Genomic DNA, 27,535 nt, shown 5'->3' on the forward strand with positions numbered 1-27,535 from the left:
CCAGTTATTAAATTAATTTAATTAGATTAATTAATAAATTAATTAATCAAATTAATTAATAACACAAGACATCTCAGGGTGTGGTTTCTACAGGTGACAGAAATTTTCATAACCAAGTTATCCAGAAAAACACACTGAAATTACAGGTTTTGTAAAATAAAAGTATTTTATTAAATCACACAGATATGAGTAAATAATTCATTAAAAAGTACTAAATGTAGCCATTACATATCAAATCATAGTGTAGAATGATAAATGAGAAATAAAAGAACAAACATGTTATAATGCTGATATGAAAGGAATAAAGATTAATAGAACTATAAAGTGAATATTTCTAAATAAGGGTCTAAGGCATTTTAAGTCTACGAAACCAATTCTTATTTCCACCCAAGACACTCAAAATGAGTCATCTATACTAAAGACGCTCTATTAAAGACCCGACCAAACCATGACCAACAGACACCATCTGCCGAAAGATTAAACCCAGCTCTGCCTTACTCTGAGTTGTTGAAGTGGGCCTTGGTGAGTCCGCCTGGGTTGGTCGTCTGATGCTTCACCCCGAAAAAGGATCACGTGAGCCGGTCTGCAGGGTGGCTTGACTTCCTGTGTCAGCACGGAGCCCCATGAGAACCCACAGGGAAATCCCTTCGCTCTCAGCTGGCTTGCTGCTGGCCTCCGGACCGCAGGTTTCTGGGTTGGATCTGGCGGATCTCCTTTTCAGCTGTACTTTAGCTAAACTTAGATGGAATAATGCTTGGCTTCGTAGATTGTAAAATAACCTTAGATATTTTAACTAGGATAGCTAATATTAATATACTTGAAGATTAAATGCACTAGTCTAAGAAAACTAACTTAAGATGACTAAACTAACAGTCTATCCTTTATCCATCTCTGGGCTCCCTAACCTCTCTCCTCTAACTGTTTTCCTCAACTCATCTTCTCCAACTCCTTCTCCCACTCTCTGACCTGAACTCCCAAAACTCAACCGGCAACTCTAAAACTCCGGAAAAAAACCTGCACTGTGTCTGCCCAGTTTAAACTATTAGTCCCTGTGGCCTGTTTGGCCCCTGAGCTATGATTGGCCCTGTGGCCCAAATGTCTGTGTTTTGATTGGTCTAGGAGCAATTTCAAACTTTGGTGGGGATTCACAAAGGGCCATAAACCCCCCCCCTCACATGGTCAGCATGCATCAGCTAGTGGTCTATTTGTCTAATAGACCCAACCAAAAGAAAACTCAACTAAACAGTGGATCAAAATACATTTTTCAGCATATCAGTTTGTGAGGATAAATTCAGGAAACAAACAATCTTACAATTGAATCACAATAAATGTAATATATATATATTGCCCACAAACAGTTTTGTAATACTCAAGATAATCTTAGAAATACAATGATGGATGGTACTCTGTCAGAAAGAGATCAAGAGTCATGTTATTATTTAAACCCAATTAAATCACTTAAAAGATAATACATGGTTAAACCACTGATAACCAAATAAAGCTAAATTATCAAATGCTAATTAAACCTTGTTGATTCAGACTTGAATGTGTAGGAGAATTCAATCAGGACACATCCAAACACATATACCATATACCAGACACATATACCATTATTTAGTAAACATTCTATAAAACACCTTTTTTATATAGTCAATATATATGTATTTTAAGCAAAATCTTCTGAGTGAGGAATTCCTCCCCTTTGCTGAGTGTTTAGATAAGCGGTTGGCGTCGGAATTTACGATGGTGGGGGAGTAAAGAACTTTCTGCACCCCACAGAATTTGAGCCTGCAATGTTGAAAATGGAATCCCAAGCTTAGACCATTTCTGTCAACTTATTTCTTAGTGCTTTGCAGAAATAACTAGGCACAAACCCCTAAATTGGTACAACATTTGGTGAATTAACAATTTCCAAGGCATTAATTAAGTTTTGACACTCTCTTAAGTCCGCAGTCCCGTCCTAGTGATGCAAATGTTGCAAATGTGTTGCAAATGTTCCAAATGTTTACATTAACTCCGAGGTTTATGACTTGGAGGAATGTAAACAGAATTTTACCCTAAACTCGCATTTAGGGCTCTCGGGCGAGGCTGAGTGAAGAAATAGTCAGTAAATGTCATTTTGAAATTTAAGGTTGTTTGAAAAAAAGATTACTCCAAGGTTTTTTTAGAGTGTTCTGGGTTCGAAGTTTCCTTATAGGCCGTAAAGTGGGGTAGTGTGTGTTTGTGTCCAAGCAATGAAGAAATCCTCTGGTTAATCCACTACATTCCCCCCCCATCGATCGATGGGCCACTGGACGTTGGGTCATCGGTCGATGTCAACGTGGATTTCTGTAGACAGAGCACGTTAGGGTACATCTTTCATGCAATTGGTGTCTTGTTGGTCATGCTTTCTTAAGACAATCTACTACAAGGTCGCTGACAGAGTTTTTGGTCTAATGGATATACAATTTCTCTTTTGAGGTATCTATCAGTTTGTTTGTTTTTTGTAGCTATTGGCTTTTGGTTCTGAATAAAATAGTTAATTTAATGTGATAGTGTGGCAACAAGCATAGGAAAGGGTCACAAATAGTTTGCTAGCTATTTGTTCCTTTATAACTTTATCAAGACAACCTACCCATAAGGTATGCTTCAATAATTAGCCACTACTTAGTCAACAATTGAGAACAATATAGCGGAGCAAACGTAGTCAGAAGGGAAACAAAATATGTTTTGGGCACCTGAAGAGAGGAGAAAAAAAAAATATTGGCACCCCCCCTTCTCCACGTATTTATTATACTGCTATGCTAATGGTTTGAAATGGTGATTCAAACTCTAGGTTTAACAAAATATCCAATTTGTTGTGGGTTATGCTACTCGGATAGGTGAGTTCCAGACAATGAATGTGTGGTACGTTCTCAATTTAACAATTGCGTCAGGCCAGAAAATGGTGGACAATGAACACTCAGTGTGTCTAAGTATTTGGCCCAGTATTATGATTTAACCTAGGGCATTATTGGTCCCGACTTGTCCCATGGGGCTTTTGCATAGTTTAATTGGGTTACAGTGAACTTGTTTGAGAATCAGTTTAATAAAACACTGACGATGCGGGATTTGGTTCCAGATGCGAGGCAGTTTGTCTGCCTTTGCCTGAGGACCAAACCAATGAGACCTGAGCTCGCGAATTGTTTTGCCAGTGCTGTGCTGGGACCTCACCAGTAGCTTTTCAGCAGTGTAGCACAATGGTTGGTAGCCAAGCGTGCTTTTTCCCAGTTTTGGGTGTTTCCGCAGTTCACCCCTAGAACGGTGAGATATACCAACACCTGAGAAAGTGTGGTTCAGCGAAAAAGTTGTAGCCTGAGCCATTCCAATAGGGTCTGGGGGACGTCCCCCCCATCTGGCAAATGCACCTGCCACGGTGATGAGATGTTTGTTCCTTCGAACAAATTTCATGAGTCTTTCGACCCAATCCATTTGTGGAATTGGCCATACACCACACAGATCTTCTGAAGATTGGGGCTGAAAACACACTAGCCTTTTTCCAACAAGTGGCAGATATGTCAATTGTGGGAATGCTCGGTGTGTTTTCCCCATCATTTTGTGGTCCACCCATGGGTGATCGAGGGCCTGGGCTAGGCTCTCCCCCCCATGGCTCTGAGGCACCACGAATGAAGATGAAGTGTGTGTATCTGGGGCATAAACAAACAGGCCCTTGAGCATCCTGAAAGACGCACAGTAAGTGGCAAGTGGATCAAGGTGAAATGCCAGTGTTCTGAAAGAAGTGTTGTCACATGCACCAATTGTCGTGTTAACTTTCCATTTGATCTGAGCATTCCGAAAAGCACATCCATCTGTGTAGATGGTGGGAATGTTTTTACATTCATAAGAATCCAAAGGACTGTGTTTGTCTGGAACCACTGGTGCAGGAACAAGAAGAGAACAATCCTTTTGGTGCACGAACAGAGGATCACAGTTAGTCCGTGGCAAGGAACCTGCAGGTGGTCTGTGAACAGCTGACTTGTCAGCCCATGGAACAAAGATTTCACCGTTGACCGTTGTGTTAAGAGTGAATGACTTTCCAGCTTTTGGGTTGTACTCATCTACAGCCGTAGAGGGAGTCAATGCCCATGAACAGGTGTTTTGTTTTAGAATCATGGTAGGGGATTCTGAGGATGGTGGTTTCAGAACCCTGACAGTGAGCTTCTCATTGATTCCCGTGGAATTTGAAGGTTCAATGAGCTTGTGTGGCTCAATGTTGCTAGCAACATGATAGCATTGAACTCTATCCTGTGCCTTAGGACAGGGCAGGGGTTCGCAAACCTGTGCCCAGATTCTACGATGCTGAAAGTCAATCAATGGTTTGAACCGGTCAAGGAGGTCTTTGCCAAAGAGCAATGGGACGTTCTCCAATGGAGAAATGTGAATTGGATGGGTGAGGCTCATTGGACCGATGGCAACGTGCACCAGGGCTGCAGAATGCAGAGTGATACCAGTGTGCGAATATGGTTGAAGGTGAAGAGCACACTTTTTCAGAGGTATCTCTTTGTTGTTTCGGCGGGCTGTCGCCCTCACCTGGTCAAAAAGTGAATTTGACATTAAAGAAATGTCTGACCCCGTGTCCAAAAGAGCATCATACCCGAACACATCTTCCAGCCAGGTGGCTAGGTAGAATTTTGGTGTTGAACCTTTCTTGGTTAAGAAACCCAAGAATTGTTTAGGTGGTGGATCCTCCAGGCTGAGGGAAGGAGCTTCCTCAGTGTGGTTGTCTTCAGCGTCTGGCTGTACAACCAAGGCTGCATTGGAGTGGATGGATTTCGCACCCCCCCAAGCAGGTTGATCTGGAGCATGGACAATTGGCAAGAATTCAGATTCAGCATTGTCCTGCTTGCGTATTTCGTTACGAAATTGTCTGAGCAGACTGCCGTCTTTAGTGCTCAGGTTAGTTGGATATGTCTCATCCTTGTGCCCTTTAGGTGGACACCAACGTTTGTGGTGCTTTGGGCTCTTTCTCCTGAGCGGAGATTGAAGTTTGCTGGAGCTCTGTGCTCGAGCATGGTGCTGTGAGTGTTTGCCATTCCAACTGCGTTTTATCCTACCTTTCCTTCGATAGGAGGGCTTTTGGTCACTTTGCTGGGCCCAATGTAGGGACGAGCGACGCCAAGAGTGGAACACTCTCTGGTTTTTGTGGTTTAACTGGGTCTTAGGTGGCATTGGAGCCTTGTGTGCCCCTTTTTGCTTGACGTGGGAGGACTGCTCATTAATTATCAGGACGTCATTTGACTCTGATTTTTTATTAATGTTTTGTTGGAACTTAGCAAATCCTCTGAGAGCCAAATCACGCAGCTGCCGGCTTGTTAGCGTACGAGGGCAGGCTGCGACTCCAAAAGAGCGACTGGTGGAGGGATGGAGGTTTCTCACGAACAATGTTTTGAAAACTTCCTCTTCCTCCATTCCAGGCTCATTTCTATAGCCGAAATAAGCTAGCCTGAGGCGGTGATAGTACTGTAGGGGTGTTTCCTGGCGGCTCTGCTTAATTGCAAGAGCTGCAGCAAGGCCGGTTTGAGCAAGGAGGTTGGAGAACTCATTCTCTAAAGCCTTGCAAAGAGCAGGATAATCTCTCTTAACCTGGGGTGGTTGGCGCTCAATGAAACGTCCAACTTCCCGGCTAGAAGACACCTTAATGAGGTAGATTTTATCATCTACCGTGGCCTTGGGGAAACGGCGTAAGAAGAAGTCAATGTCGCGAAGATACTGGTGGACATCATTAGAACCGTCCGGTTCTGGTTCAAAGCGTGGGATGTTACGCGCAATTTTGTCCAAATCTCTATCAGAGGGTGCTTGAGGTTGCACAGAGGTCCCATGTGGCTGGGAACGCTGAGTGAACCTTGGTTCTACTGGCGCTTCAGCACCTTTAAGGGAGACTAGAGGGATTGTATTTGTGGATGGTTGTTGCTTAGGATCCGGAACCCCAGGGGTTCCTGATTTACCAGCTGGATTGATGGGGGAGTCTCCCTCCATCATCAGCTCAAATGTTAACTCTGTTTGGTCTCGAGTTAATTTGACTGCATTGTTAGCATGTGCTAATTCAGTTTGTAGCTCAACCTGTCTTGCAATAGCATGTTTTAGTTTTTCCTGTGACTGAGCTGCAAGTTGGGTAGCTATGTTGGCTTCCTTTTGAAGCAGCTGCACTTCGGTTTTGAGGTCTCTTTGGTTAATTTCAGACTGTACAGTTTTGTTCTCTAGGTCTGCAACTCTATCATTTAAAGTCACAATCTCTGCTTGGAGATTTTGAATGGTTTTGGAGGAAGCAGCAAGTTGATCCTGTGACAACAGCAGTTGTTTCCACAGTATTAGGGAAATCGGATCCACTTGTTGCTTGCCCTCAAGGATTTTAGATACACACTCATTGAGGCTTTTGGCAATTAGTGCATGGAGACCCCCACTGTCCATTTGTTGGACTGGGACGGTAAGTCCTGGGGGTAAACCAGCTGTAAGCTCTAAAAGAGCTTTTTCGGTGGCACACATTTTGATTTACGTAAAGCACGTGGAATCAAACAATTTTGATGACAAACAAGTTTATTTTATGTTCGAGTCAATTAGCATTGTGCCTTTTCTAAGAAGAAAATCTGTTAAAAGTGGGCGACCTAAGGTTACAATTAGTAGATTAATTTTAAAAGAATAGTTAGATTTGTTGTCAGTGATGCTAGTGAACAGTTTAATAACTGTAGGGCACTATACACAATGTCTAAATCTAAATATGGGTATAGTTATTAACTATGTACAGGATGGGAGAATTTAACTATGTATTAAGCACAGGTGTGCTGGGTATATGGTTGAGTAACTGATAACTGGATAAGTTTTTTTTTTTTTTTTTTTTTTTTTTTTTTTTATGGTTAATCAATTAATTAATTTCAATTAGTTATTAATAATTGATCTTAATCGATCAATAATTAATCTTGATTTATTTGAAGATGGTTGAATTAAATTGAAAATAATTAATTAACAAAAATTTAATTAACTTTACTTAATCAAATTGATTAAAATGACCAGTTAATTATTTTATGTTGTGATTAGTTACTCAATGGAGATAGCTATTTAGCTTGGTTCAATGTAACATAAAGAGTAATGTTTGAGAGAGCAGACCTGAAACTTAAATTTAACTATTTAATATTAACCGATTAAATGAATGCAGTTATTTGTTTACTTATTTACAAACCATTTAACCCAACCACAATGCAAATTCCCTTTATTAACTTAACGAAAAGTTTGTTTGAAATTGGCACCCTCTGGCGACAGAAACTCTAAATGCACTCTACAGGATGATAGCAATTACACAAGTACAACACCAGGTGGCGACACAGCTATGTGGCTAAGTGGCTCCCTCTGGTGGTCAAACAAATGAGATGCACCTTTCTGCACTGTATGCAGTTACCCAAATCAAACACCAGATGGCGATGTGGCAGTGTACCCCCCCTAGTGGTGAGGGGTAGTAAAACACCCTTTGAGTTTGAGTGTAAATAGTCTGGCTGTCCACCAGATGGTGGCAGAGGCCGACTGGTGGGCGTGGTCACGCCCACCGATGATGCCACGTTAAGGACCGCCCCTTGGGTCTGGGACCTGGTCAGCAGATTTGACTGACTCAGTCGACTGTGAATAGCAGAGGAGAAGGACTCGGCTGTCCTAAAGTTTAACACAGCAGCAACACACTTCACAAGATGAGCAAAGAGGATTTACATCCTGGCGTGGTTAGTTTAATCACGCACACAATAGACTTCCTGCCACTCAGGGTGGTGTTACGTAAAAGTTAGCTACTCTTTTACGCACGTGGAAGTGTCCAGTACTGCAGGATTTTACGGATTTCGCGCAAAAACCGGCAGTTTTAACTGGAGCGCGGAGTCGATGAGCCGGAGATCCGCGACTCAGGGCTGCGCGAAGGCCTTATCAGATCAACACTGGCAAAATATGTCTATTTTACCGGAAACAGTTCGAACTTTATGTAAGTACACACGTATATACACGTATATACACCCGGGTTTAAGGTTACCCACACACGGCGGTGTGTCAACCAAGCTTATTTTACAAATAAGCGTAATGTTTTCAAGAGCGCTCGCATACCACACACACACAACTGTACACGTTATTTAGACACATAGGGGAGCGTGCGCGTGACACGCACACAGCGGGGGACTGGCCAGTCCTGAATTGTAAACAAAAACACGTGTAGAACATGTGCGTGTGTTTCTAGCACGCTGGGTTTATGCAGTTAACTCCAACTAGGCCAGCTAGCCAGCAGCTAACGCATTTAATAATAACAACAAAATACACTTTATTCTGCAACTTACAGCGCTATTTTCTGGAACTGGTTATGAAATGTGTATTCTGGTCTCGCGGCGGAGAGCCAATAATAATCCTGCCCCACGTTGGGCGCCAATTATGTAGAGGGCTCAGTGGTTTAATACCTGGTGCTAATTGAGATGTTGAAATATTTTTAATTGGGCGCCAGTTATTAAATTAATTTAATTAGATTAATTAATAAATTAATTAATCAAATTAATTAATAACACAAGACATCTCAGGGTGTGGTTTCTACAGGTGACAGAAATTTTCATAACCAAGTTATCCAGAAAAACACACTGAAATTACAGGTTTTGTAAAATAAAAGTATTTTATTAAATCACACAGATATGAGTAAATAATTCATTAAAAAGTACTAAATGTAGCCATTACATATCAAATCATAGTGTAGAATGATAAATGAGAAATAAAAGAACAAACATGTTATAATGCTGATATGAAAGGAATAAAGATTAATAGAACTATAAAGTGAATATTTCTAAATAAGGGTCTAAGGCATTTTAAGTCTACGAAACCAATTCTTATTTCCACCCAAGACACTCAAAATGAGTCATCTATACTAAAGACGCTCTATTAAAGACCCGACCAAACCATGACCAACAGACACCATCTGCCGAAAGATTAAACCCAGCTCTGCCTTACTCTGAGTTGTTGAAGTGGGCCTTGGTGAGTCCGCCTGGGTTGGTCGTCTGATGCTTCACCCCGAAAAAGGATCACGTGAGCCGGTCTGCAGGGTGGCTTGACTTCCTGTGTCAGCACGGAGCCCCATGAGAACCCACAGGGAAATCCCTTCGCTCTCAGCTGGCTTGCTGCTGGCCTCCGGACCGCAGGTTTCTGGGTTGGATCTGGCGGATCTCCTTTTCAGCTGTACTTTAGCTAAACTTAGATGGAATAATGCTTGGCTTCGTAGATTGTAAAATAACCTTAGATATTTTAACTAGGATAGCTAATATTAATATACTTGAAGATTAAATGCACTAGTCTAAGAAAACTAACTTAAGATGACTAAACTAACAGTCTATCCTTTATCCATCTCTGGGCTCCCTAACCTCTCTCCTCTAACTGTTTTCCTCAACTCATCTTCTCCAACTCCTTCTCCCACTCTCTGACCTGAACTCCCAAAACTCAACCGGCAACTCTAAAACTCCGGAAAAAAACCTGCACTGTGTCTGCCCAGTTTAAACTATTAGTCCCTGTGGCCTGTTTGGCCCCTGAGCTATGATTGGCCCTGTGGCCCAAATGTCTGTGTTTTGATTGGTCTAGGAGCAATTTCAAACTTTGGTGGGGATTCACAAAGGGCCATAAACCCCCCCCCTCACATGGTCAGCATGCATCAGCTAGTGGTCTATTTGTCTAATAGACCCAACCAAAAGAAAACTCAACTAAACAGTGGATCAAAATACATTTTTCAGCATATCAGTTTGTGAGGATAAATTCAGGAAACAAACAATCTTACAATTGAATCACAATAAATGTAATATATATATATTGCCCACAAACAGTTTTGTAATACTCAAGATAATCTTAGAAATACAATGATGGATGGTACTCTGTCAGAAAGAGATCAAGAGTCATGTTATTATTTAAACCCAATTAAATCACTTAAAAGATAATACATGGTTAAACCACTGATAACCAAATAAAGCTAAATTATCAAATGCTAATTAAACCTTGTTGATTCAGACTTGAATGTGTAGGAGAATTCAATCAGGACACATCCAAACACATATACCATATACCAGACACATATACCATTATTTAGTAAACATTCTATAAAACACCTTTTTTATATAGTCAATATATATGTATTTTAAGCAAAATCTTCTGAGTGAGGAATTCCTCCCCTTTGCTGAGTGTTTAGATAAGCGGTTGGCGTCGGAATTTACGATGGTGGGGGAGTAAAGAACTTTCTGCACCCCACAGAATTTGAGCCTGCAATGTTGAAAATGGAATCCCAAGCTTAGACCATTTCTGTCAACTTATTTCTTAGTGCTTTGCAGAAATAACTAGGCACAAACCCCTAAATTGGTACAACATTTGGTGAATTAACAATTTCCAAGGCATTAATTAAGTTTTGACACTCTCTTAAGTCCGCAGTCCCGTCCTAGTGATGCAAATGTTGCAAATGTGTTGCAAATGTTCCAAATGTTTACATTAACTCCGAGGTTTATGACTTGGAGGAATGTAAACAGAATTTTACCCTAAACTCGCATTTAGGGCTCTCGGGCGAGGCTGAGTGAAGAAATAGTCAGTAAATGTCATTTTGAAATTTAAGGTTGTTTGAAAAAAAGATTACTCCAAGGTTTTTTTAGAGTGTTCTGGGTTCGAAGTTTCCTTATAGGCCGTAAAGTGGGGTAGTGTGTGTTTGTGTCCAAGCAATGAAGAAATCCTCTGGTTAATCCACTACATATATATATGAGACCCTGACTTTAGGATGTAACAAGCCAAAAACAATGTCTTCAATTAGAAATTGTTGTTTCTTTTAAAATTTAAGAACTATATTTGACCCAATAAGTCCAAAGAGAGTTTTGTATCTGGCCCATGTTTCTGTCTGAACTGGCTGTAGAAACCTTTGAATGGGATTCCCACCCTCTTGATTTCAATCAGTTGAGTGTGGAATGTTGTCATGTGGCCACTAGATGATACATCACTGTGTCCATATGAGGCCAAATGGTTAAAGTTCTGCAAAAAGTATTAGGTATAATGTTACGGAGAAGCAGAAATGTGATGTCCTCATATGAGTACGCAGGGTCTCAAGAGGATATATATATATATATATATATATATATATATATATATATATATTATATATAACACACTGAATTGCCAAAAGTATCCACTTGCCTGCATTACATTGCTGGGTGATGTCGGGCTTGGGTAAAACTGATTAGCCATGGAAGACCAATCCAGAATGCTCTACTGTTGTTGATCTAATCTGAAGCTACATGCTACAGGTTTGGAGGTGTGTAGTGATTGGTGTAGTGACTCTGCAGAAAGTTGGTGAACTCTGTGCACTATGCTCCTCAGCATCCGCTGACCCCGCTCTGTTATTTTACATTATTTTACAGAGTGCAAATGTGAGTTGTCATTCCCAGTCTCTTCCACTGTTGTTTTAAATCAACCAGATTGGAAGGCGTTTGAGCATAAACAGCCTGTTATAGATCATGCCAATCATCATCTAAATCAGACTTTGACTAGGCCACTCCAAAACCGTCATTTAGATTTTTTTTAAGCCAGGTGAACTTGTTTGTGTGCTTTGGATTATTGTCTTGCTGCAGAACCCAAGTAAAGTGATGGCTATCAGGTTCTCCTTCAGGATTGTCTGATAAACAGCAGAATTCCTGGTTCCACCAGTTACATCAAGTTGCCCAGGTCCTGAAGCAGCAAAGCAGCCCCAGACCTTCACACTACCACCACCATGTTTTACGTTCAGTATGATGTTCTCTTTTTATTAACTTATGTGTTAGTTTATGTCACATGTAATAGGACAATTTTGTTTTGTCAGTCTGAAGAAAACTTTCCAAAGTCCTGTGGATAATCAAAATATTTTTTGGCAAATGTGAGATGCACCTTTTTATGTGATTCGCAATGTTTTTTTTTTTTTTTTGCCTTGGAACGGTCCCATGAATATAATTTTCACCTAGTCTTTTTCTTACTATTGAATCATTAATACTGACTTTAACTGAGACAAGTGAGACCTGCAGTTCTTTAGATGTTTTGTGGGTTCGTTTGTGACCTCCTGGATGAGTTGTCCATGCCCTTTTATATTACAGGTCTAGTGGTAATCAGCCCTGGTTGTGGCTTGTGAAAGAAGACAAAGGTTTGTTTATAAACTTCACAGATGTGTTCACTTACGTAAAGCCTGTATTAGGTCTAGAATGTGTCTCTGTTGTAATAAACTACCCACACACATTGGACAGTTATTATTACTAATAATCAGCGCTCCACAGCGCTGTCGTTATGTCAATAAGGTACATTGATGGTAATCTCGTTGATTTTTTTTTATTGACCTAAATCGACCTGCTCAGCGCTCCACCACTCTAAAAGCCTCATCCTCCTCCACCTGCTCTCTGGGCGAGGGTGATGTGACTCTGCGTTTTAAAATTAATTAAACGATTCCTCGAGGCACAGAAAATTAATCGATCAATTTTTAAAAAATCGAGTAACTCGAATTACTCAAGTAATCGTTTCACCCCTATTTGATATTAAAGTTTGTTTGATAATCTAATGAATGTAAGTATGACAAAAAAGCAAAAACTTAGTATAGTGTATAGTTTGAGTCAAATAAGGTAAATAGCTGAGTGATTGTCTGACAAAGCACATATTTTCAGTCAGGACACGCTGTCCAACACAATGCATAGAGTCAGACACCACGCCTAATGTTGTTTTTTGGACAAAATCTTTGAGGTGACACCTCCTTCCTCCTTCCTCCTTTTCTTTCTTCTGTCAATCTTATATCTGTCGGCGTGCTCTTTTTTTTTCCAGCAGGATGGAGTGAAAGGACAATTTCTTTGGAGAATAGCTCTCGCCACTCTGAGAAATTGTTGATCTTGTATGCCGGGACATTCGCGCAGGCCAGTAGGTGTTGCTTCGGTTACTCTGCTGGATTAAAGTGGATGGGGGGAGAGTCCTGTCCTTCACCATTAGCTTATTGCAGGTTCAGAGCATCCCTGAGCTTCCTGAAAGGTGAGCAGCACAAACCTTCAGAAGCAGCTCTCTCACAACCTTCCCCTCGACGTTCTTTACTCGCCGTCAGCACGTCGCACTCCGGTGAGAAGGATCTTTGAATCGAGAAAGATTCACAACTGTCCTGACAGCAGAGAGGGTGAAATTAGATTTGTCTCTCCGAAGACTCTCGTGGTTGTGAAGAACAAAGACCATTCATAATGATCAGCTGGGACAAGCATGGCAGAACACTGATTGACTCTATGAGAGAAGAGTTTTTGATGTAATAGGAGTCTACTGGCTTGAAAGCATATGTCACTGTCTCTCTGACTGCTCTTCTGTCTTTTATCCTTGCAGCTTTCCACATCATAACCCTGCATTGCAAAAGTTGTACAAGAGTTGATGCAGTATATCGATTGTTATGGTGATTATGTGTATATTGTACTGTAGGAATAGAGAGAATATGCTGCAACCGGTTCCAGTTCCAAAGTTTATTAGTCACAAACGTAGTTATACACAGTAAAGCATTACATTACATTACATTACATTTGGCAGACTCTTTTGTCCAAAGCGACTTACAATAGTCAAGTACAAAAGTAATAGAAGTTAAGATAAGCCATTTTTTATATAGGGCTTAAAGGAGGTCGAAGGGAAATAAAGGGATAGAGAAGTGAAGGAGGGGAAGAAGGAAATGAGGTTAGAAGTAGTTAGTTAGTGTGTTAGAGGTGTTAGGAGGGTAGGTGCTCTTTGAAGAGCTCTGTCTTCAGGAGTTTATTAAAGATAGTGAGAGATTCTCCTGATCTGGTAGTAGAAGGTAGTTAGTTAGAGGTGTTAGGAGAGTAAGTGCTCTTTGAAGAGCTCTGTCTTCAGGAGTTTATTAAAGATAGTGAGAGATTCTCCTGATCTGGTAGTAGAAGGTAGTTAGTTAGAGGTGTTAGGAGAGTAAGTGCTCTTTGAAGAGCTCTGCCTTCAGGAGTTTATTAAAGATAGTGAGAGATTCTCCTGATCTGGTAGTGGAAGGTAGTTAGTTAGAGGTGTTAGGAGAGTAAGTGCTCTTTGAAGAGCTCTGTCTTCAGGAGTTTATTAAAGATAGTGAGAGATTCTCCTGATCTGGTAGTGGAAGGTAGTTAGTTAGAGGTGTTAGGAGAGTAAGTGCTCTTTGAAGAGCTCTGTCTTCAGGAGTTTATTAAAGATAGTGAGAGATTCTCCTGATCTGGTAGTGGAAGGTAGTTTGTTCCACCATTGGGGAACTCTGTATGAGAACAGTCTGGATTGTTCTTTGCTTTGTGTGAATGTTTGTTTGGTAAAGCGAGGCGACGTTCATTGGAGGAGTGCAGCGGCCGGGAGGTAGCGTAAGCCTTCAGGAGGAGTGAAATGCATTAAACAACTGTTTCTGTTCACTTATAAACAATATGAAAGTCCAAAAAGTGCAAATAAGTGTGCAACATAGTGGTGTGCAAAAAAAGGAGCTGATAATATGCTGAATGATTTTTGTTTTCACACTGCAGTTTAGGGAGCGCACCAAAGACCTTTGTGTGATACTCCTACATCCTTTCATCATCACTTACGTATCGATGTGTTTTCCTTAACTTGACGCTGATTGGTTTTAGAAGGACATGCGTCTGACGTTGGCGTGTTGATAATTCAGCGGGTGGTTCATTCGGCGGGAAGCCTTTCCAGGATCAGGATAAAATGAATGAACAGAATTATTTCGTCTCCATAGTAGTTAGTAGCTGCTATTGTGGTTTTTATACAGCAGCAGCAGCAACACAGTACTCTAGGTTAGTTTAAATTCGCCAAACGACTGTGCTCGTCCTGAAGCAGCTGTATCCACACCTCATTTTTCCTGCTTTTCCGGTTATTTTGAGAAAGTACTGACTGCAGCCTGCAGGAAGGCGGAGTTGGACATCCAGTGTATCCAATCCCGCCCACTTTGTCAGCATCATGTCTTAGCTCCGCCTCTGAATGGAAGTAAACAATGTACAGGGCAGTTAGCGGACTTTAAATATAATGTGCCGCGTCGTCCGGTTTAAATACAGTGTTACCCTACAAGCTTGCGAGACTGACGAGGCGTGGCGTGGACAAAGTGGGTGGGACTGGACACGCTGGACGTCCAACTCCGCCTTCCCGCAGGCTGCAGTCAGTAGTAGCTGGTTATTTTTCTTCTTCTGCTGCTGTTGCTGAGGAACGCCTGCTCAGATTCCTGTAATTGTTCCGAAAGTTCGAACCATCCAGAAAAGCGCTTTCACACTGCAGGAGAACCGGACCATGGTTCAGAAGATCCGGACCGACCGAGACCACCTCTCTTGGTCGGAACAAAATCTAACACTTGCTACTTTGGTTTTTGGACCAAACTGAAAAGTCAGAAAATCCGGACCAAACGAGGCAGGTGTGAAAGCTCCCATAGAGTTTAACCTGGTTCAGTATCCCAATAGCCTGAGGGAAGAAACTCAGTCTCATCTTTTTAGTCTTCGATTTCAAAGAGCGAAACTGCTTTCCTGACAGTAACAGAGCAAAAAGAGCAAAAAGCCTGTTGTTAGGGTGAGTAGCGTCCTTCTCGATCTTCTTAGCTTTGGAGCAGCACTGCTTGTTGTAGATGGTCTGTAGGCCTGTAACCAAAATTATTAGTCTGAAAATGTCATACGAGTACTCATGATACACTACACACTGCAATGGCTTGGATGGAGTTGCTCTGCCATGGAAACCCATGACATAAAGCTCTCTACACTATGCTGTTCTTGATCTAATCTAAAGCTACATACAGTTTGGAGGTGTGTAGTGATTGGTGTAGTGACTCTGCAGAAAGTTGGTGAACTTGCTTGTGCACTATACTCCTCAGCATCTGCTGAACCCGCTCTGTTATCTCTTCCACTGTGTTATAATATCACTGACTGTTGGGTATGGAATATTTAGTAGTGAGTAGTGAAATTTCATGACTGTACTTCACTGAGTTGACCCATTATTTCACTAATGTTTGTAGAAGCAGTCTGCATGACTAGGTGCTGCTTTTATTACTGACCTGTGGACATGGAAATTGATTGATTGGAAAACCTGAATACAATGATTTAGATGAGTGAGCAAATCATTTTGACAGTATGGTGTATAATAAAAATAATTATAAAAAATAAATAAATAAATAAGCAAAAACACAAAAATAAGTCTTGCAATTTTGCAAATCAAATTTTAGACCGAAAAGGTACAGTCATTGTTGATATCAAACAAAGACGGCAGCAAATAAAGGCAGCAGACCTCAAATCAACCAGCAGGGATGTTAAATAATATGTTTATTAAATGGCAGTCCATTGAAAAGCAAGAGAAAAATAAAAGTAGGCTTTTCATTTATGCAAAAAAAAAAAATCTGGGGCTAGTTACTAAATGCCAAAAGGCACAGTCTTTCAAATGACCCATTTAACAGAACATATTAAAGCATTATATTTAATTTCATTATGGTTGAAACTCAGTGTCTGTATCATTAAGCTTGTTTAGTTTTGCTGTCCCAACCCTGTCAAAACGTGTTGCTCTTTCAGTCTGATCCAGGAAGGGTGTGCTGACCTCAGCCACACAGCAAAAAAAAAAAAAAAAAAAAAAGAAGACTTCAAAGCTGTTTTGTGCTGTAGGTTGTTCCATCTTGCACATGGAGAACACCATCAGCCTGCCTGCTGACTTCAAAGGGAAAGGTTATATGAGCAACAAATGTCATTCATCCACTTGCTTTTTTACCAGGAGCCTGTGTTTGATGCAGCCTCCCCAGGGCCAAACCCGGTGTTGTGTGGGTACCGGAAACCCGAGCCAGCAGACACACTCTCTCTTATAATGCTGAGATTGATTAGCCTCGGACAAACGGCCTTTGTGACACCGAACTGAGTCTGGAAAAAGTACAAAAACGGAGAAAAAAAAGACTTTTTTTTTTCCTCTGCTTGTTTTCGTGACACGGGAGGTGAGGATGCAAATGCGAGTTCTCTTTATTGTCGCTTTTTTAAAAAAAAAAGAAAGACGGTGTTTTCAGACAGTGTTCCTCGAATTAATTAAAGCTGTTAAATCCACAGCTGAAAACGGTAAGAAACAAAAACAGCAGAACAATGAAGCCAAAGTAACAGACTGAGGGAACATTAAGACGACTGCACACCAAACGCAACGTGCCTCTGATCCCTCAAGGACTCGGAGCATTGTTCATATCCTCAGAACACCAAAGTTTCTCCACAAGACAAAAAGGGACAAAAAAAGTAATAGGGCCATTCCACCGAATGGGTGCCATTAGCTTGTTGTAACTCTCCCAAATTAAATTTAATTTTGAAACTATTTAAACTCTGACTCTAACAGTGGTGTGCAGTGAGGCCCTTCTAACCCTTCAGAGAAGGGGTGACAATAAATGCATGTAAATAATTACGTAATTTTTAATCAGGTAATATATAATATATCATAGCTATTGTAAGTGTAAGAATTTATTTGATAAATTAACTAAAATAAAAAACAGCAACTAATTCAAAGCATTAGTCTGCTGCGTTTTTTAGTTGCTACGGGACTCTTCTCTGACTGACAGCGGTTTTAACCAATCAAAGCTTATAAAAATGGCTTCTGCCCCCGCGTGACTGCGTGACCCTTCTCCTGATTCCTGAGGAGAAGCGTGTAGTAATGAATCTGTTAGCAAAGTCGAAGGACAGTCTAACCAATCAGATTCATGATTTTCACTCCGGGGGCGGGGCCATGGCTGTGGAACCCCTTCTCAGCGCTGTGTTGAAGGTGCTACGTGTTGCTTAGTCATAATCGGCGCTCATGCTGGATTAGTTTAATAAATATTGAGATAACTATCATGGAATTGCGGCTGCAAATCAGACAGATATTGTGTCATATTATATTAAAAGGCATTTTTAAAGGCTGTTCTTCAATGTGAAACTAATTCACAATAATAGGCCGCCTGACTGGTGAGTTTTTGTGTGTACCTAATGTTTTGGCTGCTCTGGCGTACTGTAGACATACAAATGAGTGATCTTTGTTGAATGGTTGTACTTGTAGGAAAATTAAGCATTTATTGTTGTGTCTATTATATACTTTTGTAGTTTCTAGCTGTATTTGTGGGCTGTTGATGTGTATTAAGTTAATATAACTATGTAAAGAGAGAGAATATGTAGTTATTGTAATATTTATCTGTGTGTCGGCCGTCGGCGGCAGGGTGGGGGGTATGGGGGGGTGATTACAGAAGGGGTACCCACTATATCACTGCACGCCACTGGAATCTAATAACACGTTTTTAACTATTCGAAACATGTACTGGTCAAACTCAGGCAGCCTTACTAATCCACATATGGTTATTTTTTTTCTCAGTCCTGTTACCAAAACTCATGTGACATTTAAAAAGCATGTTTTAGACCAATAAAGAGTCCAATAATTTCCTTCATAGTCTCTCAAGAAAGTCTTTATTTTAAAGAACTGGTTGACTGCACATTTAAATATTTGATATTTATGACAAAAAAAAACACTATATATATATATGCATGCACATAGTATTTGTCTCTAAAAGATGCAAAGGTACAGTATTTTTAGCTCATCAAGAAGACCCAAACCTGAAATTGATCAAATGTATTATAATGCAATTTATTAAACAAATGGATAAATGATAAACCACACAGAATTGAAAAAAAGTGCTTTACATTAACTAATATTCACTTTAATAAATCAGTAAACCAGGGGAGACTGTTAACAAGTAAGAAAGATCAAAAGAAATGCAAGCAAGCTAGATTCAATATCTCGCAAGGGAACAAAGGAAACACGGGTGTATTTATACAAGGCAGTCCAGTTGTGAGCAGTCAGAAGCTCGGCGAGCGTGAACATCGTGTGATCAGGAAAGTCAGGGAAGTACAGTGAGTGAGCATGCTGGGAAATGGAGTCTTTGTTGTTAAGTTCAGTGTCCTGAGCAGGCAGACTGACACCGTCAAGACTGACAGGTAGCTGGCGTCTTAGGTTCAAGTCCCTACCTGGGTGGAAATTCAGGTTAACAATGTATACATGGGTTTATAAGTGGACTCCGGTTTCCTCCCACAGTATAAAAACATAGAGATCAAGTTAATTGAATAACATAAATTGTCCTGGTGACTGTTAGTATGTACAGGTACATCTCAAAAAATGTGAATATCATAGAAAAGTTACTTTATTTCAGTAGTTCGGTTCAAAATGTGAAACTCATATATTATATAGTTGTAAGGGATACCCAAAAAAAACTAAAATCAGTGTCTCAGAATATTAGAATATTATATAAGACCAATTGGTACTTTTGGCAGTGTGGGCAGTGTGCCAAATCCTGCTGGAAAATGAAATCTCCATAAAAGTTGTCAGTAGCAGAGGGAAGCATGAAGTGCTGTAAGATTTTGTGGGAAAACAAAACTGCACTGACTTTAGGCTTGATAATAAAACACAGTGGATCAACACCAGCAGATGACAGACATGTCTCTCCAGTAAATTTTACATTTTATTTGTAAATCAAGGGATCAGAGTCTGGAGGAAGAGTGGAGAGACACACAGTCCAAACTGCTCGAGGTCTAGTGTGAAGTTTCACCAATCAGTGATGACATGGTTAGTGAGAGTCATGTCATCTGCTGGTGTTGATCCACACATCATTCAAATCATCATCCAGGGCACTTTTCACAAGGAGCGACTGTATAGGAGAGTAATTAATGCAGAAGAAGCCTTTTCTGAGCACACGCCACAAACAGAGTTGCTTGAGGTATGCTAAAGCTAAAACACATTTAGACAAGCCAGCTTCATTTTGGAATAAGGTGCTGTGTGTGGACTGATAAATCTAAAATTATTAAATGAATAATTATTAAAGTTATTTGGAGGGCGGTTATTTATGCATGGCGGGAAAAAAAAAAACAGCATTCCAAGACAAACACTTTACTGCTCCTGTGTGATCAGTGCAGGTACTGGGAATCTTGTTGAAGTTGAGGGTCTCATGGATTCCAGTCAATATCAGCAGATTCTTGAGAACAATGTTTAAGAATCAGTGAGAAAGTTGAAGTTAAAGCGCCGGGGCTGGATACTTCAACAAGACAATGACCCTAAACATCCTAAACACTGCACACAATCTACTAAAGCTTTAATTCATGCAGAGGAACAAGAACAACGTTCTGGAATGATCATCTCAGATCATCTCAGTCCCCAGACCTGAATATTATTGAAATATAATCTGTGGTGTAATTTTTTTTAAATGGGCTCTTCATGATCAGAAACCATCAAACCTGACTGAACTGGAGATGATTTGTAAAGAAGAATGATCCAAAATACCTTCAACCAGAAGCCTCAACCAGACTCTCATTAGAAGCTTTAGGAAGCATTTTGAGTCTGTTATTTCTGCAAAAGGAGGATCTATTAAATATTGATGTATTTTTATTTTGGGATGCTCAAATGTATGCACCTGCCGAATTTCGTTTAAAGGATTATTGCACACTTTCTGTAAATCCTATAAACTTCATTTCACTTCTCAAATATCACTGTGTTCATCTTACAAGGAATAATAATACCACTGTATTTTTGCATTGTTTAACAGACACAATAAATAAGTGTAATTATATAAACCTGTACAACTGGAAATAATCTAAACAATGCATACATCACTTATACACTAGTTACACAGTTATTACATAAAGTGTTAATATGTAACTACACATCTACTAGAGACACTTATTATTATATATTATAAAGTGGGGCCATTGTTTGTTTCAAAAACACAAAACTTTGGATTCTCTCTTTTCAATCTTGTTTCTTTATTCACAACACAACACTCATATTCACATCAGTAACTTTTCAAACTCTAATAATAATCACAATAAAATATCCTTTCTTTTTTTTTTTGTTCCTAGAAACACATGCACTAATTTAAACTTTATTATCTGCACTTTCTACAGACCGCCTCCCTTTGTTTCAGGAAGCTGTAAGAGCGTGTCCATCAAGCAGTTTGATCAGCAGAAAGTAAAATATGCAACATATTATCATGCAAATTCCCGGCTAATCACTGACGATTCACTGCGAACTTGCTTTTTTTTTTCAGTGGACGATTTGAATTGTAATTAAGGGCCTGCTTGCTATAGGAGAGAGAGAGAGATAATAATTATTCCTTTCTGATTGCAGGTGGGCATGCAGTAACGCTTGAGGAAGATGCGCCAGCGGTCGTGGCTCTTTAAATGGCTGGGAATAGGCATAGGAGTTCTTTTAGCTGCAGCTTTCTGCTCATCTCAGGACACAGACGGTGAGTGCTGTTCTCTAAAGTTGTTCTTTTGCCTTATTTTATTAACATGTGGCCTAAATTGTGAATGCAGCTTCCTGTCTAATGATGAAATCACTGTAAAAAGGCTTTTATATATTAAATTTCTAATGTGTTTACCGGTTTACTGAGCAAACATAAGATTGTGATCACCATGTTGTTTCTATACTCACTGTTCATCTTATTAGCTCCACTGATCATATAAAGGACACTGTGTAGTTCTATGATAATTACAGACTGTAGTTCTGTATTTTTTTCTGTATATTTTATTATTATTATCCTCCCTGTTTCACCCTGTTCTTCAGTACTCAGAATCTCACAGGAGAGAAAAACACCACAGAGCAGCTATTATTATTTTAATTATTATTATTATTTTAATTATTATTATTATTATTATTATTATTATTATTATTATTTGGGGGCAATACTGCAGTGATTAGCGCTGATTAGCATGGTGGTGGTGTATGAGGTGTTAGTGTGTGTTGTGCTGGTACAGTGAGTGGATCAGATGCAGCAGTGCTGCTGGAGTTTTTAAACAGTGTAACTGCTGCACAGAGAATCAGATTCAGAGCTTTTGTCTCTGACTTTGCTTTATCTAAAATGTGTATCAGCTGTAGGTAGGAGTGTGTAATAGAGTGGAGGACAGTGAGTGAGATTAAATACAGTGTTTAAAAACTCCAGCAGCACTGCTGCATCTGATCCACTCACTGTACCAGAACTAGAGCTTTTATCGCGCCCAAAAAAATCAGACCCGACCCAGCCGAACCCGTGCACGTTCTGCCCAAGCCAGACCCGCCCCGATCCATAAACTGTCATTATAAACCTGAGCCTGATTTAAACCAGACATTTTTTTAGTAAGTACAGTGTTAAATTTGAGCTTTTGAAATCATTTTCAGGCCGTTTGAATGAGTTAAATCTGTTCAGAATGATGTTAATTAACATTGCAAAACTGAAGAAGCATAGACCTATTATTTAAGAGCAATATGTATTAAAAAACAGCTACTCACAGCGATGCAAGTCAAGTGCGCAATGCGGAAAAGAGGAGGAGCTTAACATTCTAACATTCTTGTGCAACTTTTATTTGAAACATAGTTTGATTTGTTACTTAGCTACAGTATATTGTGATTATCACGCCATAGCTTTACATAAAATAAAAATAGCATTAAAAAAAAACTGACTATTTTATATAAGCTCTAACCAGAACTACAAAGTGCTATTCCTATATGAATAGTAGAGCTAAAAAAATGGATAATCCCACTTATTAATTGTTTGCTATGAGGATTTGATCACATTCAGCCATCAGAGCATTAGGGAGGTCAGGATTTTGGATGTCTACCACGGAAACCGCACCTCATCATACCCAACTCCCCAACTCATCCCAAAAAAGTATTGAATGAACTACGGATGTCCTCGATAGAAAAAAAAAAAAAAAAAAAGTCAGTAAGTATTTGTATTTGACCTGCATAGCACGTTTACACTGCTTCAGAATGCTGTTCAGCTCTCCCGCTTTCACTGTGCACTCACTCTCTCTCGCCACAGCTTGTAAAATTTACGGTACCTTTGTGCTTATTTCTCGCCCAGTTCAATTAAGGCTGTGTGAAAAAATAAAACCTTCACGATTTCTTTGCACTTACAAGAGCTGGTTTCCCATCGCAAGACTCTCTATCTATAATCTGTTACAAAAGCAGTTTTAACTTGTTCATTTAATTTAAATTATTTTTTTGCTGAATGTAATTGAATTAAGCCTGCCAAAATAACTATTTTTGTGTGTACAATATGAAGTCCTAGATAAAATAATGATAAACAATGCTATTGTCATTTTGTCATATGGCACTGACATATTCATAATATAACAGCAAATGAATGCATATTAATGCACTCTTTTTAAAATGCTATTCATTTTTAATTAACAAGAATTTTCAGACATTGGAACTAAAATCAACCAAACCAAAACCAAACATCACTAATAATAATAATACTTTATTTTTATATAGCGCTTTTCTAAAACCCAAAGACGCTTACAATTATTGGTACAAAGATACAGATATACAATACACAGACAATACAGGTACAACATTTACAGTGGAGCTCCAACTCAGCAGTACTATAGTATGTGAGATCAAACATAATGCTAAGCAGAAGAGAGACCATAAGCAAGAGAGAATAGATGAGTTTTAAGATTTGATTTAAATATGGGAAGAGTGGGAGATAGCTTAACTGCAGTTGGAAGAGAATTCCATAGTCGGGGAGCGATCCTGGAGAAAGCCCGATCACCGAAACTACGACGATTGGATGACGGGACATTTAGAAGCCCAGCAGTAGAGGATCTGAGAGAGCGGGAAGGTTTGTAGGGATGAAGAAGGTCAGAGAGATAGGGAGGTGCCAGGTTATTTAAGGCTTTATAGGTAAGTAGGAGAATCTTAAAGTGAATCCGGTGTTTAACAGGAAGCCAGTGAAGATCTTGAAGAACAGGTGTGATGTGATCGTGAGTGCGAGTGTAGGTGAGCAACCGAGCAGCAGAGTTTTGAATCATTTGGAGTTTGTGGACAGAAGAAGAGGTAATGCCAGCCAATAGGGCGTTGCAGTAGTCTACACTGCTGGAGATGAATGCGTGAATGAGGAGCTCAGCAGCTGATTGCGAGAGGGACCGTCTAATCTTAGCTATGTTACGCAGATGGAAGAAGGCTGTTTTTACGACAGTGCTTACATGTGCTGTGAATGAAAGAGTGGAGTCGAGACTAATAAATAAATCAGACTAATAAATAAAGAGACTAATAAATAAATCAGAAGTATAATTAAATGAGTCCAGACCCATTTCTGAATATTGATGCTAAGTTTAATAAGTTTGATCAGATAAATTCAGTGAGCAGCTCTCATACATGTTTGTTTTTTATATTGCAGGCACTGTTAATATTTTAAGGTCAAGATTATGATGTAAAATAAATAACACTATAAGAACATTTGTAACTTATATTTTAACATTCTGTTCTAAAATAATAACTATCAGAGCTAGTTTTATGGAATGTAAAACATTTAATTAAAACATTTGAATGGTTAAATGAAAGGAACAAAACATCACCATGAGCTCTTTTGGGTTAAGACAAAATTGACCTATAGGCTCAATCATGTTAACAGTCTGCTTCCTAAAAAAATGTAAAGGGTGATATTGAGGTCAGCAAAAATGATTTTTGTTCATTAGGAAATAAAGTCATGAAACATTTCGACTGTAATAACCTTTAGAAAGAACCAGAGGTGTCAAGTAAAGAAGGACAAATACTTTATTACCTTACTGTAGTAGAAATGTTGGTTATCTATACTTTACTGGAGTAATTATTAGTTTTTAGACGAATTTCACTTCTAATCCTTACATTTTAAAAATAACCTTGTTACTCCTATTTCATTTCAGCTCGTTTCATTTCAGCTTCTCATCGTTCAATAAAACCCCTATCCAGATAAATCTCCCCATCCAGATAGAGTGAATCTGATTGTGATTGGATGTAGAGAAGTATAAACATTTACCATTCTGACACCCTACCCCTCCCTGCTCCCACACACTCCAGCAAGAACATAGCAGATGTATGTAGCCTAGTATGAAGATGATGCGTGCAGAGACTCAAGAGAACTCCAGATAAACTCCAGTCCAACTAAACTTCTTTAATATATTTACATTCTACTAAAATACATTCATTTTAAATGAACATATATGCAGCTGAAACAGGGAACAGCCTAGTGCAAAATCCCACATTATATTATCAACATTAACATTTTAATAATAGAACATTATAGTCATTATGGCTTTTAGTAAAATGTGTGTAAAGTGTGTAGCGAAATCGCAGACGGGAGGCGCACGTAAACAAAGCGGGTAAGACAAACTTTAATAATATAATAACAAATAAACAAACAAATTTTAAAATAATCACAAACAAACAGGAAAAACAATGAGGAACTTGTCACGCCCTCGCTATGTTTCCCTGTGTTTCTGCGTTTCCTAGTGTGTTTCTCCAGTAGTTTTCCCTCACGTGTGTGTAATTTGTAGCTCCTCCCCTCGTTACCTGTCTACCCAGGTGTTCATTGTTTCATGTTAGTATATATAGTACCCTTTTGTCTATGTTTATCAGTCGGTCTTTGCACCTTCCCATGTTGTCTGTCTCGTCTCGTTATTGCTGTTGTTTTGCCACGTCACGTTATTGCTCATTCCATGTTCTTGTATTTACACGCTCTTGTTTATTTCTAATCACATTTATTTCCAGACAGTTTCTTGTTTATTTCTTGTACATATTCACGTTTTTTTTATCCCTGTATATTTCCCTAGCTCTGTTTTGTTATTATCTGTTTAGCATTACTCTTTGTTTGTTTATGTATATAGATATTCTCGTTATTTCCCTGTTTATCTGTTTGTCTATCTGTTTTTTATTAAATCCTTTGATCTTACCTGCTTATACGTCCGCCTCCCGTCTGCTCTGCCTCTGCTCCATCGTTACAGAACTAAACTAGACAGATGATAAACTGAACAGGACTAGGAAAATAAACAAGGAAACAGAAAAATATACTTAACAAAGAGCTATGGAAAGAGGACATAATTAGAGCGAATGTGGAAAGACAAACAACGGAGGAAGGTGCAAAGACCGACGAAGAAACACAGACAAAAGGGGACTATTTATACACATAGGAAGCAGACACCTGGGGAAACAGGTAACGAGGGGCGGAGCTACAAACTACACACACGTGTTGGAAAATTACTGGGGAACACACTGGAAAACGAAGAAACACAGGGAAATAGAGCGAGGGCGTGACATTGTGGAGGAGGGGGGGGTGGGGGGGTGTTGAGCACTATATGATTCTGTGGCGCAGCCTAAAATTTTGTTCTTAATGGCTTTATTTTTTCCCCATTTTACATTACTTTTACTTTTATACTTTCAGTAGGTTTGAAAGCAGTACTTTTACACCACTTTTACTTAAAGAGTAAAAAACGTCTACAGAAGTTTTTTTTTTAAACTCTAGTATCAATACTTCTACCTACAGAGTAATGAAAGTGTAAAGTGTTGAGATCTTTGGTTGGACGGGGTAAATACTGCAGACTTTGCAGATTGTTTTCTTTATACTCATGTTCCTAATAGGTTCCCCTCTTTTCTCTTTTTCTTTTTTCTGTCCCTTTGGCAACTTCTAGTTCAGATTTCCGATAATAGAGAGAGTTGAGGTCCAATCTGGTACATTTATGTAACTCTGAAAGGAGGGCGTGAGGCCGGGGGAGTTGAAATGCAGCCCTTGACACTGTCTCTGCCTTATTAAGAACACCAAAGGTTTCACCTGGGTAATAAGCTGGATTGTGTCTCTGGAGGGGGTTTCAGCCATACGCTCCGTTCGGCTGAACCCTGACCACCGGAGTGCCCTCATCTCTGGGAATACTAATACGTCCACCCTGCTGAGGAACATGAATCAAGCGGGGGTCAGTCTGAATGCTAACTAACAACAAGGCCGAGGATTCACAGCGTCAAATGTAATCTCATCCATTTTTTATCGGCCGCCGCTACTCCCCCACTTCTGATGCGCTTTATCTTCAGACTCGCCTGCCTTCTGAAGAGCTGCATTAATGAGCATGGTCGGGAAACGGCCTCTTAGGGCCGGTCCTGATGAGGGGCCACCAGCCATATAGACATTATCAAGGCAGTGATGCTGCTAGATGCTGCTGGAAGATACTGTAGATATATTTGTTTTTGTATCTGGAGCTTACAGAGAGATGATAAGATGTTTTTTTAATGGTTTTATGAGCTACACTACGGGTGAAAAGTTGTAGAACACTCTTCCGTTTGTTCAGTAGTTCACTGGGAGCACTGTGTGAATAGGAGTGGGTTTAAGAAATAGATTCTTACTCTATTTTACTATTTTTACTCAAATTGATCTTCTTTTAAATGATCTGATATTGACTTACATTATATAAACCCAAGATCAATCCTTTAAATTAGAATTAAAACTATTTTCCTTCTTCTTTTTCTTCCTTCTTATGTCTTGTGTGTTTCCTTCTGTTCTTTCTCTTCCTGTTCTGCCTTTCAACCTGTTTTGTTTTCCTTTCCCCGTGCTCTTCAAGCACATTGCCCTGGGTTATCGTCTTGTTTTTGCCTTAGCCCCACCTTGTCATCTGTATTCCCACCCACATATGAACCAGCAGTTATAGACTAGCAGTTCCAAGTTTTAAATTGTCAGTTTGCATCTTGAAGGAGTTTCTGGAGGTGCCGAATGCTGTGACACTCCAGCTCATCCCAAATCACCAATCTCCAAATGTGTCCC

At 39.6% G+C, this 27,535-nt stretch overlaps 1 protein-coding gene across 2 annotated transcripts in view; it reads left to right on the forward strand.

Annotated features, from left to right (window-relative positions):
• pcdh15b (protocadherin-related 15b) overlaps positions 1-27,535 on the forward strand; it is a 459,821-nt gene that overhangs the window by 46,494 nt on the left and 385,792 nt on the right. For both annotated transcript variants that reach the window (XM_049464765.1, XM_049464764.1), the window contains exon 2: positions 21,118-21,235. In XM_049464765.1, the coding sequence (XP_049320722.1) occupies positions 21,145-21,235 (91 nt within the window). In that variant the 5' untranslated portion in view covers positions 21,118-21,144. The remainder of the gene's footprint in view (positions 1-21,117; positions 21,236-27,535) is intronic.

The sequence above is a fragment of the Astyanax mexicanus genome, chromosome 15, assembly GCF_023375975.1.
Source record: "Astyanax mexicanus isolate ESR-SI-001 chromosome 15, AstMex3_surface, whole genome shotgun sequence".
Taxonomy (NCBI): Eukaryota; Metazoa; Chordata; class Actinopteri; order Characiformes; family Acestrorhamphidae; genus Astyanax; species Astyanax mexicanus.